The sequence below is a fragment of the Nannobrachium achirus genome, assembly GCF_963921795.1.
Source record: "Nannobrachium achirus genome assembly, chromosome: 7".
Lineage (NCBI taxonomy): Eukaryota > Metazoa > Chordata > Actinopteri > Myctophiformes > Myctophidae > Nannobrachium > Nannobrachium achirus.
In genome coordinates this window covers 25,757,122-25,774,862 of record NC_137816.1, presented here as the reverse complement: position 1 = coordinate 25,774,862, position 17,741 = coordinate 25,757,122, and the positions used below count along the sequence as shown (strand labels likewise).

At 41.6% G+C, this 17,741-nt stretch overlaps 1 protein-coding gene across 2 annotated transcripts in view; it reads right to left on the bottom strand.

Moving 5' to 3' along the window:
* Positions 1 to 2,775: 2,775 nt before the first annotated feature.
* Positions 2,776 to 17,741, bottom strand: part of LOC308288139 (enhancer of mRNA-decapping protein 3-like) — a 38,044-nt gene continuing 23,078 nt past the window's right edge. For both annotated transcript variants that reach the window (XM_080729488.1, XM_080729487.1), the window contains exons 5-7: positions 14,935 to 15,088; positions 9,089 to 9,306; positions 2,776 to 7,464 (exon numbers count right to left, since the gene is read on the bottom strand). In XM_080729488.1, coding sequence (XP_080585614.1) covers positions 7,127 to 7,464; positions 9,089 to 9,306; positions 14,935 to 15,088 — 710 coding nt within the window. In that variant the 3' untranslated portion in view covers positions 2,776 to 7,126. The remainder of the gene's footprint in view (positions 7,465 to 9,088; positions 9,307 to 14,934; positions 15,089 to 17,741) is intronic.

Genomic DNA, 17,741 nt, shown 5'->3' with positions numbered 1-17,741 from the left:
GCACGATAAATTGTTATTTGGTCTGGTCAAGGATACTAACAAACCTGGCTGGTATGTTGCGCATAATATACTCCTGATGGTGTAACCGACATAAAAAGTCTGACCAACCGCATATTCTGGAACTTTCTGGCGCAAATCTACGACCACCCAGGATTCAAGACAGCGACCACGCTACATTACCCCTGCAAACTATGATTGCTGTTTCAAATCCTGGTTGGTGTTCAATTTGAGCCCGTGTAAAGGTCAGCACACACAAAAACCTTATATAGTCTGAGCAGACCTCCAGACTGACATCATACACAACAAAAAGAATATTGCCATGCATGCCTATCAACACTGATTCGCGCAGGCGCCCTTGCAGGAATTAGTTTGCACCGCTCACTTCGCACGGGTGCGATTTTTTAATCTGTACGTTGAAACTACAGTATACAAACTATAGGATGCCTGGTCAACAAATGAACCTGGCATCTGTCTACATAACATGCTGTCTCACACATAACAGATTGGGGCAAAATGTTTGTCATGAGATTTTATTTTAAGTTATTCCATGAGCATCATATGAGGTATTGAAATACCTGTGATCTTGGACCCTGTAGCCACATATAAGCCAAGGTATTGAAGTACCTGTTATCTTTGACCCTGTAGCACCATATGAGAGCCCGCTGACGGAGGAGTGGAGTGACGGAGACCAAGAGGGAGGAAAGGATTGGATGGAGACGGAATTGTCCTCCGACTCCTACTGAAGAGGAGAGCGGACGATATCTCCAACGATATGCTTCATGTTTTAGATAATAATTGTTTGTTTGTTACTTGATTATTAATTGAGGGTTGTTTGTTTGTTACTTGATTATTAATTGAGGGTGTTCGAAAACAAAAAAGTGGGGAGATGAAGAGTGTGATCAGCGAGCGTGGGGTGGGGGGGGGCAGCTTGTCTTGTTAAGAATCGTGTCGGTTCTGAAGACACATTGTTTTGATTCTGTTAAGAATATGTTGATATTTTACCACCGTTAGTGGTTGTTAGTGTGACAATTTGTTACATTTACATTTAAATAAAGCTTTTAAATGTGATTCTGGGTGGAGGTCCTTGGGGGGTTGTGTGTCATGGGTTGGATTCCAGGGGGTCCCCAGCAAAATGTGTTAACGTATCGTCACAATAATTTTAACCACTTTATCCATTTATACGTTGGCAGAAGTACAAGCTCACAGCTTGTCACTTCGTGCAGCACTGCAAGCTTGTACATAAATCTTCTCTTCTGGTGTCCGTGGCACAGAGTAATGACATAAAGGCAAGATATTCTTTTGAAGCATTTATTCTCCATACTTTATAACCACAGCTTATACATCTGATGGGATTATCACTGTAAGAACATAACAATACACTCACCAAGTGTATACAAACCAAATGAACAGCTCCATTTGGTTCCATTTCTACACTCCCGGGTTTTTATTAACACTGGATTTTACAGTGTATTTAGAAAGATAATTTGGACCTGGGAGAATAGAGTAGTTAACCACTTAAAGCCCAGCATCCTTATTGTGGTGAAGGCTTTCCCCGAAAATAGCTGTTCGGAGCTTGTCAATGTGCTATTTTCAGCAAAAGCCCCACAATAACAGAAAATACACTAGTATAGAGCCCTGAGAGACTCCAGTCAACCATATGACTTAGGTGGGTTAGGTGGTTAATGTCCAGGGAGGGAGAACCCAATTAACTAGTAGTTTCAGGACCAGACAGACAAGTTAATTAGCTGGTAGAATTGAAAAGTAAAAAACGCTGTTGTTGGGCGGACACCGCTCATCTCAATATTCAAAATGTTTGTTTTCTCACAAATGAACACCCTACTTGATCATACTACAGCGTCACACAAAAGTAGCAGATGCACAAGCTCGAAACGCATTTTGAAACAACGCATTTTGAGCTTGAGATGTGCCTCTTTTGTGAGTTTTGAATTTGAATCTTAAAAAGTACGTTTTTGGACAAAATGGTTTCCACCAGACAGAGACTATAGTAGTTTGGGTCATCAGGACCACGAGAACCACTGCATCCAAGAGCCCTGAGCTTGACTGGTCTGCACAGATATGGACTCATCAGAATTCCCTTTTTTATTTTATTTTTTCAAATGTACCGATTTTATATTTTCTGTACAATTTAGTCGTTATGCCAATTAATTCCTCCCCACAAATATTAGTTTGTTGTTGTAACGTACTGGCTTACCTGCCAGTGAGGAGCCCCCACCAGGGGAGGTGGGGCCTCCGTCCTACCTACTCCTACCGCCCAACAATCCCTGATGACAGGTGCCGCCTAGGACACCCATCTGAAATTATAAATTGTGACAGGGACTGCCAAGCCAGATTTATGTTAACACTCCCCCCCCCCCCCCCCTCCCCCTCTCAACATCTGGCAACAGTGATAAAGCTGTATATGGTATAAGAATAGAATATACAGCTGTTCTGAGTAATAAGTACATTCAATTAAACGCTTTCACCCTGGCATACCCATTTTGGGCATGTCACTATAGGCCAAACTTTTAGCTAAAATAGGCAATCTACAAGCTCACATCGTGTTGCTTGTAGATGTGCTATTTACGCTATTCACTGTAGGGCACACTCTTTATCAAAACCTACTGCAATAGGTAAAATATCTTACAATAAATGCCAGTACTGGTACTGTATTTATTTACATTGACATCTTAATACAAATTACTTGGGATAGAAATGTAAACAATGAAAAGAACATGACAATACAGTTGCAGTTCAAAGCATAATGTATCGAAGTACTTAAATTCCCTTTGTACCTTGTGGTGTTATGTGCATATAAAACATGGTCTTCACCACACTAGTGTGGGCAGGTTGACCATACACACACAACCAAGATATTTTACATTTTAATCATTACTCCATTTTAAAATGTCTTATGATCCCCTATTATTAGACTAGACATATTTTTGGAAGGGAAGTAAAGTCCCCCAGTCCTGGGTGGACAGACAGCACGTTTTAAGTGCAAAACATGTCATGTGTATCGGGAACCACACATCACACCTATTTACTCCTTTGTAGACTTTAAGCTGTTCCAAAAGCTGGAAATTATCAAATGTATTCAAACTTCTGGACTTGTATGTGGAGGACAGGAGACAGTGCCACATGGTGGACAATCTCTGTAACTACTACTCTCCAACTGCAACTTCAAATGCTGCAGTAGTTTTATTCTACCTCAAAGTTCCAACTTTTAAAACATTATGTGCATTTGTGCATGAACAGTGTGCTTATTGTTGACAGATCTGATGTATACAGTAGCCTACTTACAAACAGGGGATGTATACAATCTAGGCCACAGACTGTTTTGTTCCCCAAACACTGGGTGACAACCAGAAGTTGGTTGCGAGACATTAAATGACATTTTCTCCAATCTGTATGGTAGAGTATGTTAATACAATATAACTTATGCAATTGGGGTGGTTGTATGTCTCCCTGCTCTTCTATTGAGACATCTAGATCGTGTCATGTCTCACCTAGAAACAGGACTCTGGACTGGACACAAATCTTGACCTGATGATCTAGACCCGAGCAAGCAGGCAGGCTCTATTAGCTCAATGGTAAAAACGTCAGTACTTGGCGCAGAAACCGGGTTCTGTGTCATCGAATGTATGTAGGTCTTGTATACATGGTCAACATCATAAGACGAGTCCTAAAGTGAAACCAGATGTAGATTACCTTTTGCCAACAGGTTTGAGGTGCATTCAATATCCTACAAATGATTACGTTTTGATAAAGATGGATTGCTTATTCATGCTTTGTCAACATAAGGCACATTCTGCTCTAGATACCTTCAGAATTGAGCCCAGAAAAAGAGTGCATCCACACACACACACAATATAAAAAAGGTAACATGAAATGCATAAAAGCAGTTAACCACTTTCCACAGGGAGGTCCCCACTTTTGGCATGTCATATTGTAGGTGGAAATGTAAAAATAAAAGAAAATAAATCTATAAACCAACGTTGTGAGCTTACAGTCCACCTACTCGGACCATGCGACACCATCTTATGAAAGAGTATAAAATAGGGGTTAAGTGGTTAACCACAAAAAAACGCATCACATGGTATATTGAAATATAATACCATGCTGACCTAGCTCATCATCGGCCATTATAGTGCCGTATTACCAATACTCAATACAGCCTAGGCTCATGAAAAATTGACCAAGTCAACTAGAAAACGAGAGGCAAAAGTTATCGATTTCCTCTACTGCAAACCTTTGAAATATCCACAAGATCAAATGAAGTCTATGGGAGCAAAGTGTGAAAATGTCTGTCTGCACAGTACTACAGAGCAACATGGCACAGTGCCAACAGAACACATTACAGTAATGACTTTCTAGGTTGAACACACAATTATGAGAAAACAGAATGACCGTGCACAGGCCCAATATGAGAGAAAGAAAACAGCCAGCAATCAACAAATGTACGTATTTTATTTGCCTCATCTAGAAAAGCAACAGACGCGTTTTGACACGGCAATCCATCAGAAACCGTAATCGATTAGGTCGAAGCACCTCCGTTGGGGAGGCAATAAAATCAATGAAAAGACGTATATTGAGTGCTGGCTGTTTTTTTTTTTACTAATAATTAAGTACAACCTGGTGCCCCCAAGTTTGGGTATGTCATTATAGGTTAAAATGGTCAACAACTAAAAAGTCCCCAAAAGTGCGTCGCTGTGAATGTTTGACAACCAGGCTCAAGTGTCTAAATCGTACCTTTTGATGTTTCAAGTTCAGGCAAATGGCCAACAAGGTTTTCACTCATGTTTTGATGTTTGATTTAAAAATGTTCATTGCTCAACCTGTACAACACTTTATTACACAGTTTTGAGGGCTCAATGTAGCTGAAGATGACAGCAACAGTAAAAATGTTCCTTTAATGGTAACAGCCACCTAGTAAAAGCTTCTTTAAACTTAAAAACTAAACATAAAGTAGCTTTACATATGCACATCTTTCAAAATGGTGAATGGCTCATTATGAAACAGGGTTTAATCATTTGTGGGTTTTACCCCAGGTTAGAATAAAACGCCAACAAATCAGAGCCTGACCAATGGGGGGGGGGGGGGTAAAACCCATGACATACTTATTACCCCAAAAATAAACACAAAAATAAATAAAAATTCAAAACGTCAACTCAGTGGGTTTGGGTAGAAAATAAAAATGTCAAATGTTGAGAAAAAAGAAAAGAAAAAAAAGATTATCAATCACAGATCTGTGTTTGTTTATAGGTGAGTCTCCCACAATGAAATCCAAAGTCCATTTTTGAATTGTGAGGAAGTTGCGCTTCTTCTTGCAATCATGTTCGGAAAGGAATCAATTATTCCAAACCCAAAATTATGTTGTGGTGAGAACACCCATGATTACAACTATCAGTAACATATTTTCTCCCTAATGCTTGATTCTGTCTGGGTTGAAGAAAGGGTGCATTTCTTCTGAAACAAACAGTGGTTCTCAAAGTGGGGTCTGGGGGGAACCCCCAGGGGCCAAATAATACACTTTTTGGAGATGAAAAAGTTTGAGAAGCACGGTTCTGAAATACTTGGGGAAACGATCATACAGCGTCACATAAAAGTAGCAGATCCACAAGCTTGAGTGCTTGTAGATCTGCTACTTTTGCAGTTCTTTTTATTTGATATTGAGGTTGCCACCCAACAGACGATATCAAAGTTTTGAAAAAAATGTACAGATCTTAACTTTCAACCTGGCATCCCTATTTTGGTCATGTCAAGTGAGCTTGTAGATCTGATATTTCCTATCTTTTTATTATCATTTCCTTTACAATTCAATATTTGACAACAGGGCTTTAGTGGAGTGTTGTACATGACCTCTGTTTTCAATGGGCTACTTGGTGAAAATGAAGTTTTACCTGAGCAACTGGCAGAGAAATTTGAAAATATACATTTTTGCATTGATATTTATGTTTTTGCTACAATTATTGCTACTATCAATACTAACTTGGCCAAAGAGGAAGGTTCCTTGAGGGGATTTCCAACCTTACAGGTCTGTAACTCAGAAAAAGAAAAAAATATTCTGAGAACCACTGGGCTAGTAATTCGTTTTTACGTGGGGGATGACCAAGCCACTATGGGGGCAGATGAGTGACAGATTTAGGACGGTCATTCTCCTCCAATAGGATGAATAGTCGGAGGCCTTAGGGATTTTTCGTGCTAAAGTCTATGGGAGCCCAACTTGATTTGGCCGCTGTAGCGACCCCGAAGGTTGCCAACCCGGGCGCCCTAGCTAAATCATTAGAGCAAGCCCTGGGCTACATCTGTGCAAAATTTGGCGCTTTTAGATTGATTCGCATGAAATGACCATTATATCTCCCTAAGGCCCCCAACTAGAAGCTTTGAGCTGAGCTATGCTGTGCATGGTTCATAGGTTAGGCTCAGGCTCCATGCACAATCTAAAGGAGGAAACAGGAAGTGTGCCTCTGGGTTAGAGGTCACAGATAGAGAGTCACAGCGGTCAGCATTTATAAGCATTCTTACACACTGTGGGTGAGAGAGAGGGCAACGCAGAGCCCTTATCAAAACACCCCAAAGAACAGGAAGCTTTTCCCTTTCAAAAAAACAACAGCTATCGCACGCAACATGTAAAAACTAAAGACCCCCTGGGGGATTTGTAGTTAGAAGAAAAACACATAGGAAAACATACAGCACCCGCACAATGACTTGTTTGGGATGGTGTCTGTAAAGCTGCACTGGTTTACCAGACTGACCATTTGCACACTCCAAGAGTTAAATGAACACTCAGACTTTACTGTGTGCCCAGCGGCTGCAACGCTTTCCCCCTCATTTGCCTTTGTTTTGGACCGTGCTGTTGCTCTTGAACTATTGCGCCGGGGCGCCTGGTACACCCCTTGTGGAAACAAACCATTCCCCTTCCATTGTCCCTTTGTGTATCAAAATCCAAGTCTATACGTGCCTCATAAGCCTGAATTGTACTTGGCAGCAAGCTAGTGTCGCACGCCGAAAATAGCACCCTCACAGTGTGCATTGAGCATGTAGAATGACGAGTGACACTGATGAGTAACTAGGTATAAACAGGGCTACACTGTGGCCTTCTGGAGCCAGTGACCCAACCCTCCTGCTATGCAGAGTGAAGTGGGATGACAAATTTGCTTGCGAAGGGAGAGTGGTAGTCGATGCCCACTTCTTGGAACACCAGCTTGGGGATTCCGATGTCACAGAGGTAAACTCTGCCCTCGCCCGGGGCCAGAGGCAGGGGCAGGCCCAGGGAGAGTGTCCACTTGGCCTGGACGGCCGGCTGCTGCTCTCCGTCCGGAGGAGGGTCGATGCTGAGAACCGGGGCTCGGTTCCTGTTGGCCCACTGGGCAGCGCTCTGGTACCAGCTCTGCTCTCTCAGCAGGGGGTTCTCATGGCAGTCCAGACAGTTGATGACTAGATCCACAGGACTTGTAGGCAGTTCTAGGGGAGAGGACAAGAGAAGAACAAGAACATACATTTGATGGTTGTCCGTTTTTTAAATGCCTCACACTAGGGAACTGTACCACTACCATGGATGGATGTCATAACAGCCAGGCACTAAAATAATACAATTAACCTCCTGAACCCCAGCATCCTTATTCTGTGGAAAACATTCTGCAAAAAGAATATTTTATTTGTGTAGAAGGGAAAAAAGGAGCAGACCCAAGTATAGAGCCGGGTGGGACCCCGGTCAACTAAGTGTTAAAGGTTTATAAGTGTAATAGGACAACTAGGCAGATTTGGAACAAAGTAACATAAACACAACGGTATGGTTGCCAATCCCGATTTTGGAAATGTGTCTGTGTGGCACCGTGGACCTCCATCTGACAATGTTTTGTGCCAGGGAGCCCCAGAAGAGAAGATTTATGTTAAATTATGAAACATTTTGCAAACACTTTCAAGATTTTACAAAAATAGCAGACATAGAAGCTCACAGCACAGCACATATGTGCTGTGAACTTGTAGATCTCCTATTTTTGAATAGCCAACGTATAAAATGGATTTTGCTGGAGACCCCCTCAAGGACCCCTTGGGGTCACCGGACCCCACTGAGAACTACATTCCTAGACCACTGATAACCGATGATTTGACCATTATTCTGTCAAAAAGCACAAAATCTTCTAATCAAATTTGAAAGTCTTAGATTTGATTAAAGTTTCCATTTAACTTAGAAATAAACACAAATAACTATATTTAAGTCTTTCCAAAAGTTTTCAATACAAGCTCACAAGTCGTCACACAACGTGTTGTAAGCTTGTAGACCTTTGAAAAATGTTTTCCTATAATGCCCATAATAGGGATGCCAGGTTCTAAGTGGCAAGAAAACAAACAATCTTAGCTGCATAATTGCAGATAGAGAGGTCATCCTAAAACTCAAATGATGGTTGATATATTGGTCAAACCGATATTGGTCTGGTAACCCCAGCACCCAGAGAGGTCCCAGATGAACAGGGGAGAACATGATGCAGAAAGGCCCCATGAAGCCTCAAAGCCAGGACCTTTCCTGCTGTGAGACGGTGGTTTTATCTCCAGTAGAGGGCAGGGTTGTCTCATTGTGCAACTCTTCCAATAATCCACAACACACTGACACACTGACATTCATACACAGTGACACTTCAAAATGCTATAAGAGTAGAAATAATAAATGTAAACATACTTTAAAGGGAAATAAAACAGCATAGAAAGAATAAAGGTCAAAGTGGAATTTTAAGTAGTAGACCATTTTAATAAAAGTGGATAACAAATGTTTTTAGCCTGGATTTAAAAGTAATCAGATTTGGAGAAAGTCTCAGATCCTCTGGATAAACGCTACCTCACCACTCTGGGAACAGTGTGTGATCAGGTCCCAGATGACCCCACATGTCTAAAGGGTCATATTCGAAAAAGCAAGTCAGAGATGAATTTTGGCCAGCATTGAGTGACTTAAGCCACGGTATTCTAAAATAAATTCTGCGAATCACTGGGAAGGCAGTGCATAGATGTTAGAACTGGTATCAGAGTTGGTGAGAAGAGAGTTACTCATTCAGACCAACTAATCATAGTATGCCTTTTGGATAAGTGTTACCTTTGACATTGGCCACTTGCTTGCCACTGGTCTGGCTGTAGAGGCTGAGCTCACTGGTGACAGGATCCTGTATCTTGATATAGTTGGGCAGGAACAGAATGACCTCCACCTCTCGATTGGCCAGGTGTCGCCCACAGCTGATGCCCTGGGCTCCCTGGATGTGTGGCCCGCACAGCAGAGCTACTGTGGGCTTCTGGTGCACATTCTTAGGGGTGAGCCTGCGGACAAGTTTTTTTTTTTAAAGAGACACCTTAGTCACTGTGCGAAATAAACAGGTATCCATTTACAAATCCTGTAATGATAGTTTAGAGCAGGGACAGAGAACTCAATAGGTTGTGGTGATAATTGGGAGGGCAGTGAGAAGGACATTCACATTCAAATATTTAGCCGACACCCTTGTCCACAGTGACTTACATACAGTAAATAGGTGAGGGTTCTGCTAAAGCAGCGTTCCCCAAACATTTGATCACAGACCCGTTTTCACCAGTACTGTAAATATCCATTTAAACCTTTCCTAAAGAAAAGATAAACATTGTTTGAACATTGTTCAAAAACATTCTGAAATGATCATTATCAATAGACGACAGTCTCACAATGCTATTATGCTCTCAGCAGGCCCAATTGACCTCAAATTTGGATCAAGATGGCAAAGAGGAAAATATCTAAGTGACTTGAAAGAGGGTTCATTATTAGAGCATGGATGGCAGGAGCTTCTGTCACATGTACACTGCTCAACTGGTCAATAGGAAAACAGTGCCTGAAGTTGCAAGAATCTGCCTCATGGTGGCGCTAGAAGGGGGGCATGTGAGAAATGAGGGGTGGAGGTTGTGGTTTGGCAGCCAAGGAGCAGACAGTGTGTCGGGACACATCTTTGGGTCGCGTACAAATTTTGATGGGTCGCGAGTAAATATATTTTTCTGTTACGTTTTTAATAGTAGTGAAAATAGCAGATCTACAAGCTCACAACGTGATGTGGTAATAATAAACTGCTATTTTCTCTAGTTTGGGTCCCAGGCAAACGTTCAATTTCTCTTTTGGGTTTTGAGCTAAAACGTTGGGAAACATTGCACTAAATGGTTTGGAGAGTATGAAAATGAGTCATGTTAAGCATATGCTATAGCCTGGGCAGTCACCAGATCTCAACTCAAACTAGTTCCTTCGAAACAGTGTGGGCTCGCTTCCACCCAAAAAATAATAGTAAAAAGTGTCAAGGTCCCAGGCAATGCTCTTTCATTTTACAGATGCAAAATGGTAATGGAACTACAATGCAGACAAGCAGTGTTATTACATGAACTTAACGATATGATTATTAAATCAAAATCAAATTAAAACATAATGTTGACGGGTAAACAAACAACACAACACAAGTTCAAGACCAGTAGCATGTTGGGAATTGAAGTTATGGCTGTTTAAAAACCAGGCAATTGGAAGAAAGAGGGGGCGGGGCTTCAGCAATTACAGTCCGTCTCTATTGGTGGTCTAAGTCCAGTAACCGAGTTTTGAAGCGGTACCATGCTGTGAACTTGAGTTACGGCTGTTTAAAGACCAGCCAATAGGAAGACAGAGGAGGTACCCGTGTGCGACTGTGCGTGTATACACTTTGAGAACCAGCAATGGACCCCCTGGAAACACATCACGGACCCTCAGGGGTCCTTGAACCACACTTTTGGAACCAGCAATCGATCCGCTGGAAACCCCTCAAGGATCCTCAGGGGTCCCTGAACCACACTTTGGAAACCAGCATTGGACCCCTGTAAACCCCTCAAGGACCCCCGGGGTTCCCTGAACCACACTTTGAGAACCAGATAAATAGCCAATGACAAGCTTTTTCATAAACAGCAGATCTACAAGCTCACAACACTGCACATTGTAGATCAGCTTCTTACAATTAATATTAAGTGGTTCATCTATGTTTTGTATTAATAATAAAATTTGCAAAGTAACAAGTAACTGAAGCTGTCAAATACTGTAATTGTAGTGGAGTATAAGTAACAAAAAAGTAAAGTAAAGGTACCTCAAAATTGTACTGTAGGTACAAATACTTGTATAGTACTTGAGTAAATGTACTTGCACACATGTCCACAGTAAATTGAACACATAACATTACAGTTTGAATGGTGTTTCCAGGTGTAAGTATGTAGGAGTTGAATCGCGTTTTGAGGAGAACTTATAAATAAATATTGAAGATAACATGCGTGACGTGTTAGACAGCACTGAAGGAATATCTTTTGTAACAATGGTGTTCCATCCCTCCAGTAGGACCAATATCTTACTAAAGACACTTTTGTTGTTCTGTGTAGTGTGTATTAAGATTGTGTACGTCATCATCTCTTACATCCACGTCAAGTGTTCTGGGCCTGGAAGCGTCCCACAGTTTGACTTATGTGTCAGTGACAGAGGTCACCAGTAAAGCTAGAAGTACCACAACATCTGGTTTAAAAAATGTTAGGCCAACACCCAAAAAGGTCACTTCCAAGACAGCCAGCGGCCTCCAGGGTTTGTCTGATAGCCAAGTAGACAACCATTTATCTTTTTAACGGTCCTCGACAGTCTAAATGCCTATTAGAGGTTCGCAAAGGCCCTGAATCGGCAGGATAAGTTGACAACCCGATATGGAAACTAGATTTAAGCAGTCTGAGAGACTCAATGCATTCCACAGACTGCCTATTACCCATAACTGGGATTAATAGTGACAGTATACAGTATACCTTCCATTAAGTGTTTTGGGGGTGGGCTTATGTTTTCTGACTTTATTGATGGCACATAGTTTGGCAGGAAACGGGGAAAGACGGGCTAGGGACACACAGCATAGGTCATTAGATCTGTCTGCCTCAGGAATCTAACCCGGGACTCACCGTCAGAGCCTATACAGTATATGGCCTTAACCACTAGGCCATCAGCACTCCTCCCAAGCAGGGTGTTCTATAAAGTGTGCAATGTATGGACCCCCTTCCATACCTGGTGAAGTATGATGTGCGCAAGTGCCAATGATAGTGCGGTGGACAAATGGGGATCTTCCATGCTTTATGAAATTGGCAACCAATCATAACTTCAAAGGAATATGCTAATCATTGAACAGCTGAAAGGGAAATGGTAAAGCAGTAATTGAAAAAACACAGCCCCTCGTGTATTAGAAGGCCAATATCAGTCAACAGAACCAAGGTCAGGGGTTTTCAATGAATCTAACAGTTAAAATGGAGATTGAAGTTACAATAGGTTTATATAGGAAGGGGGCGTGTCTAACAAAATTAATATCCCATTTCTAAATATTGAATCAAGCAACTTAACTGTTTGTGGTGCACACAAAACATGTTTGAAAGTGAAATGTCCCTTTAATAACGGAGACAGTGAAGCACTACGGCACTGGGCTTTGATAGCAGGATCACAGCGGTGTAACTGTGAGGACAATAAACCTGTTTGTTATACGACACTGGGTGCTAGGGTGCTTTGATCTCAGAAAACTACACTGCCCAACTCCAAAAGGTGGATTTAAACAATCTAAATCTGTCTATATCAGCACTCCGATTAGGGTCAATGGTTTGTGCTTGACTGCAGACGACATGTCAGTGTAAGCATTACAAACATAAAATTCAGTGCGTACAGAGGACTATCTTGTAAAAAATATATTTTGTCTCCTAAATACTCATACACCGACCGACACATATTGTGTTGTGATGTTCAGTCTGGGAAAATTGAACCGTTGAGTAAGAAGTGTCTGTCATTAACCCATTAAGACATTAAGGGTTTTCTGAAAAACTTATGTTTCTTTATCTGTGGTACTCAAAGTTTTTAATGTCAAGGACATTTTGACTGACATTTTTTTGACAACATTTTTCAAACACTAAACATTTTTCAAAAATGTTCAAAAATAGCAGATGTACTGTACTTGAAGCTTGCTGCGTGGCACTAAGTGGCACACTGTGACCTTGTATATATCTGACATTTTTGAATAGCCAATGCTAACATTTTAAATTGTATAGATGTTTTTTAACTCTTATACTGCTTTGGACGTTCCTGTTCGCCCCAATTCTCAAGAGACCTCCGCGCCAATATGGCGCTCGTTCGCGTTCGTTCGTTCGTTCGTTTACCTTGTTGAAGCTGATGAGGGGTCGCGCCGCCGTGTACTGTAAACACATTTTCCGCGGTGATGGTGTAAAAAATCCATTATGCGTTAACATCAACGGAGACCAATTCACTTCCTTGTTGATTTCCTCTGGCTGTAAGGCTCTGTGGCCAGTGACTGGTCTGAATGTACGGCAACACATAACAGGCAAATTCACATTCATTCTCGCATGACGCCGCCCTCTGCTGCCTGGCAGACCAAAGTGCACTATTGCACAATCAAAAAAATAAAATAAAAAATAAATAAATGTCTGTCTATCTACTATAACGTCGCAAAGGTAAGCCGCTTTTTGATGGCACCAGACCCAATAAATAAATAAATAATCTGGCAGTAGGAGAGTTAACGAACACATTTAAACATGGCATTACTACCAGAGGGACCGCTCTCCTTTAACGCATCATTACTTGATCAATTGAGCAATGTTACACAGTAGTCAGTCGTTAGTAAATAAAACACAATTCAAGCAATTGTTACTGTAATTTGCTCTACGGCTAAAAAGTGTAGTAAACCTGCGTCAAAACATTTTTTATTTTTTCAGTTGAAAATGTTCCCGAGTGACACGGTCATGCAATGAAGGGTTATGTCTTACTGCATTGGAAAATCTCCTCCAGCCTATGTAAAGCGACATTTGTCGATGAGCTTTTACGTAGGTTGGTGGCGAATTTTCCAGCTCAAGCTATCTGCACACAGAACACAACGGAAAGTGTTCCGAGTGTCTGATTTTCTCATACTCACAACAAGTGAAGTATACTTCCCCTTTAATTGCAAAGTTAGACGTTTAGATCATTGTGAAACTTGAAACACTTGATTAATTGTGCAGCCCTAGCTCACATTACACACAACTAATGCTTTGGAAATCCCACACAAAAGGAACAATCATCTTACTTAAGACATCCTTGACCTGCCATGCAACAGTGAGTACTTATGCCTTCCACTGTTAGCATATCTACTACAAGCTGATGTGTCAAAAACATTTTCACCATAAAAAGGATATATCCGCTTAAAAATGGAATGAAAAATATGTTTTTGCCACCAAAGAAAAGTATTCTTAAATTTCACCATAAGCACAGAATTCATGCATGATGAAAAGAAGAGTGGTCAGACTGGGCAGTGGGCACTAAGGAAGAGAGGGCACCTCAATGTCAAATTATTGATGCCTCAATAGGGTGTGCCAAATGTAGTTCTAAGAGCGGCCATTTCTTGGGTCAACACAGCCTTACACAGGTGTTCTGATTAGACTATAGCATTAGTTTTATGCAATCAAACAATTGAAACACCTGTGTTTTGACCCAAGAAATGGCCGCTAAGGACTACAATGACGTAGTCGCTGGCACACACTATAAATGATTTGAACATGCACAGCAAAACAGCATCAGACTTAAATTGACCCTTCACCTTCTTGTTGATGCCGAAAATGATTGGACATGCAGGTTTTGCAGCAATAGCAGAAATATTGACTATTTCTCTGCCAAAGATGAGAAATCTTGTTAATTTGTCCTACTGTAGGTCCATAATAATAATAACAGAATCGTATTTTTCTCTGCTTCCTAACTCTCACTCTGTGTTTGTGTCTGTGTTTGAATTAAGACCTTAATTGTTAAATGTTCAATCATGTTCTTACATTTTTGGACCAATTTATATAAAGGGGCCCACTCTTCCTGTTCCCTTCATGCACCACAATACGTTATCTTTATAAAACGAGGCCTAAGGCAGCCCCACTCACCTGTTGGGCCCACCCAGCAGTGTGAGAGCCATCTGACTCGCACACACCCCCGTCATCTCTAGTCTGCGCTCCAACGACAGGCCATGGCGCTCCGCTGCTGCCAGCACACGCTTGTGGAGCTCATAGGACACACTTGGAACCACCAGCCCCGAGTCTGAGGAGAAAACATGGAGCGAAGTGGAGGGTGGTGTGATTTACATGGATTTAAAACAAAATAAAATCTTACGACTGAAAACAATGTGTCCTATTATGCGATTTGTAAAACCATGTGAAAGGAGCCTCCCACACTAGTGCCGTTTCCTAAACAACAAATATATGAAATTATGTTTTAGTAATATTGTTTCTGCTGCATTACATACTGCAAACCAGGTGAAGAAATCACAGATTGAGGCTTTTACCTTTACTTTTATGAAATTTCCGAGACTGTTAGGGTTTCATGGAAAATCCTTCTAAAGATATTGCTAGTTTGACGACCTCAAAATCAGCATGCTTCCATAGAAGACATGCTGGCTATGGAATCCAAATGACTGAAATCAGTTGTGGCGACTGAGAACTTAAATCCATGGGTTTATAAAGAGTGAATAAAGTAGAGCATTGTTGTCCAGAGAAGTTGACATTTTCTGTTGGTTCTGTTTGTGTGTGTTTGGATGCATTCGATTTGTTCAGCAAATGCATATCATTTCTGGATATGTACTAGAAGAAAACAATAATTATCTAAAAAAAAGAAAAAAGGTAAATGAAAATAAAATAAAATAAAAGACAGGAGAAATAAAAGTTCATTGTGAGAATAGCATACAACCATGTACAGTAAGTGTTCAGGAAAGTACAAGATGCTGCAAAACCACAGAGTGCAGCTTTTATTTTTGAACAAAACTCCAAGATGGGGGGGGCGGGGGATACCACTATGAAACATTTTATCTATCTACGTACAAGCAACATTGAGCCAGAAAGACCTTTAAGGTGCCTCCACACCGAAAATACTACAGGAGACTCTTTCTAACTGTTCACAGACTGCAAAGAACTGCAAAAGATTGAGCACATTGTTCTCCAGCCGACTGTACACCGATTGTAGTTAATGTACGCAGTTGTGCGCATGTGCACTGTGTTGCCAGGTCTGCTCGTTATAAGCTACTTTGATCCCGTTTTCCTATAATGTTGCTAGTTGTGGGTTAGCCTGGGCTGGCTTCCAATTTCGGGCTTTTGATCCGGTCGGGAGCGGAAGGGCTCCTACGTTTTTCTGTAGTCCAAAACGGACTACACTTTGGCCGGAAACAACGACCGGAAACAGTTTTAACCGGTACTTGCGCATGCGCTAACTGGGTTGAAACTGTTTCCGGTCGTTGTTTCCGGCCAAAGTGTAGTCCGTTTTGGACTACAGAAAAACGTAGGAGCCCTTCCGCTCCCGACCGGATCAAACGGCCCGTTTAGTAAACGAAGACCAGGCTTTCCCCCAGCGGAAAGCTTGGTGATGCGAGGTTAGTTGTGGGTTACTTTAGTTTGGGCTTGTTTCTGAAGTGTAGTTGCTTATTTGGCCTTGCTTTCAACATTCTTTTAGAAAATAGCTAATGTAATAGAGCTCAATAGGTGAAACTGGTCGCTATTCCTGTGCTTATTTTCATAGACCTGGCCGCTTGTTTCACTCACAGAATCTGGCAACCGGAGGCGGAGATGTTTACTCCTGCGGTGTGTTTTCCTGCAGCGCTCTCACCAAAACAACAGTCAGCACTATTACTAGCGTTGCTTTGGAGTTGATTAGTATAGGAAATTGAGAGTTGAGATTGTGAATATGCTATAGTAAAAATGTGCGACGGAGAAATGTCTTATTTTGGCTTGGTTTTGCAGCAGTAGGAAACTAATGGTCCATTCTACAACTCCCTCAATCCTACCGACGGCCAGGGGCGACTCAACAAAACTGAGCAAGTCCAGTCTTCCAGTTTTCCGTCGATAGCGTTCCCGACCGCTGCCGAAAACCTGCCGATGAGCTCCCTGTCGGCAACAGACGCTTTCCGCAAAACTGAGCAAGTCCAGTCTTCCAGTTTTCCGTCGATAGCGTTCCCGACCGCTGCCAAAAACCTGCCGATGAGCTCCCTGTCGGCAAGAGACGCTTTCCACCGTTAAAAGTGCACTAAAGGTTCAGAATAGTTAAAGCTCACAACGTGTCACACCACATGAGCTTGTAGATCTGCTATTTTAAACTGATTTGAAATTGTAAATGTTTTGACATTTTCAACAATCATGACATGCACAGAACAGGGATGCCTGTGGGGTTTCATAAATATTAACCAATGCAAAGTATTAACAAGTTGTGACTAAATAGGAACTACATTGGATCCATTGGAACAGATACTTATTTCCCCATTTGCTGAAAAGTAACCGTTTGACATACAAGGTTTCTTCCCGACAGAGACATAAAGGAATCCCACACACTACCACAGCTTACAAACTTCTAAATTTTAATGCAAAGTTTTGGTAATAAAGAGGAAAAGGAGCCATCATTAAAGACTATCTGCTCTCCCTAAAATGCCCATGAAAAGCCTTTTCAATGGTTTGATAAGTTCCAGAAATGAGCTCACAAATAAAATATGTCGGATGTCAAAATACAGCTGAATTCAATAAAGAGATCCTCATCGGCAGTATATCTTTCTGCAGTATATCTTCATTGGAGCGGAACCTCCTCGGGGGCAAAAAATAGGAGTCTAAAGGAGCGGCAGTAAAAATACAGTGCGAAGCTCCGACCTCCAGCATAAGGACAAACACAAGCCTCCAAACGCACGCAAAGAGTCTCTCTCAGGAGACGGTAGTTTATG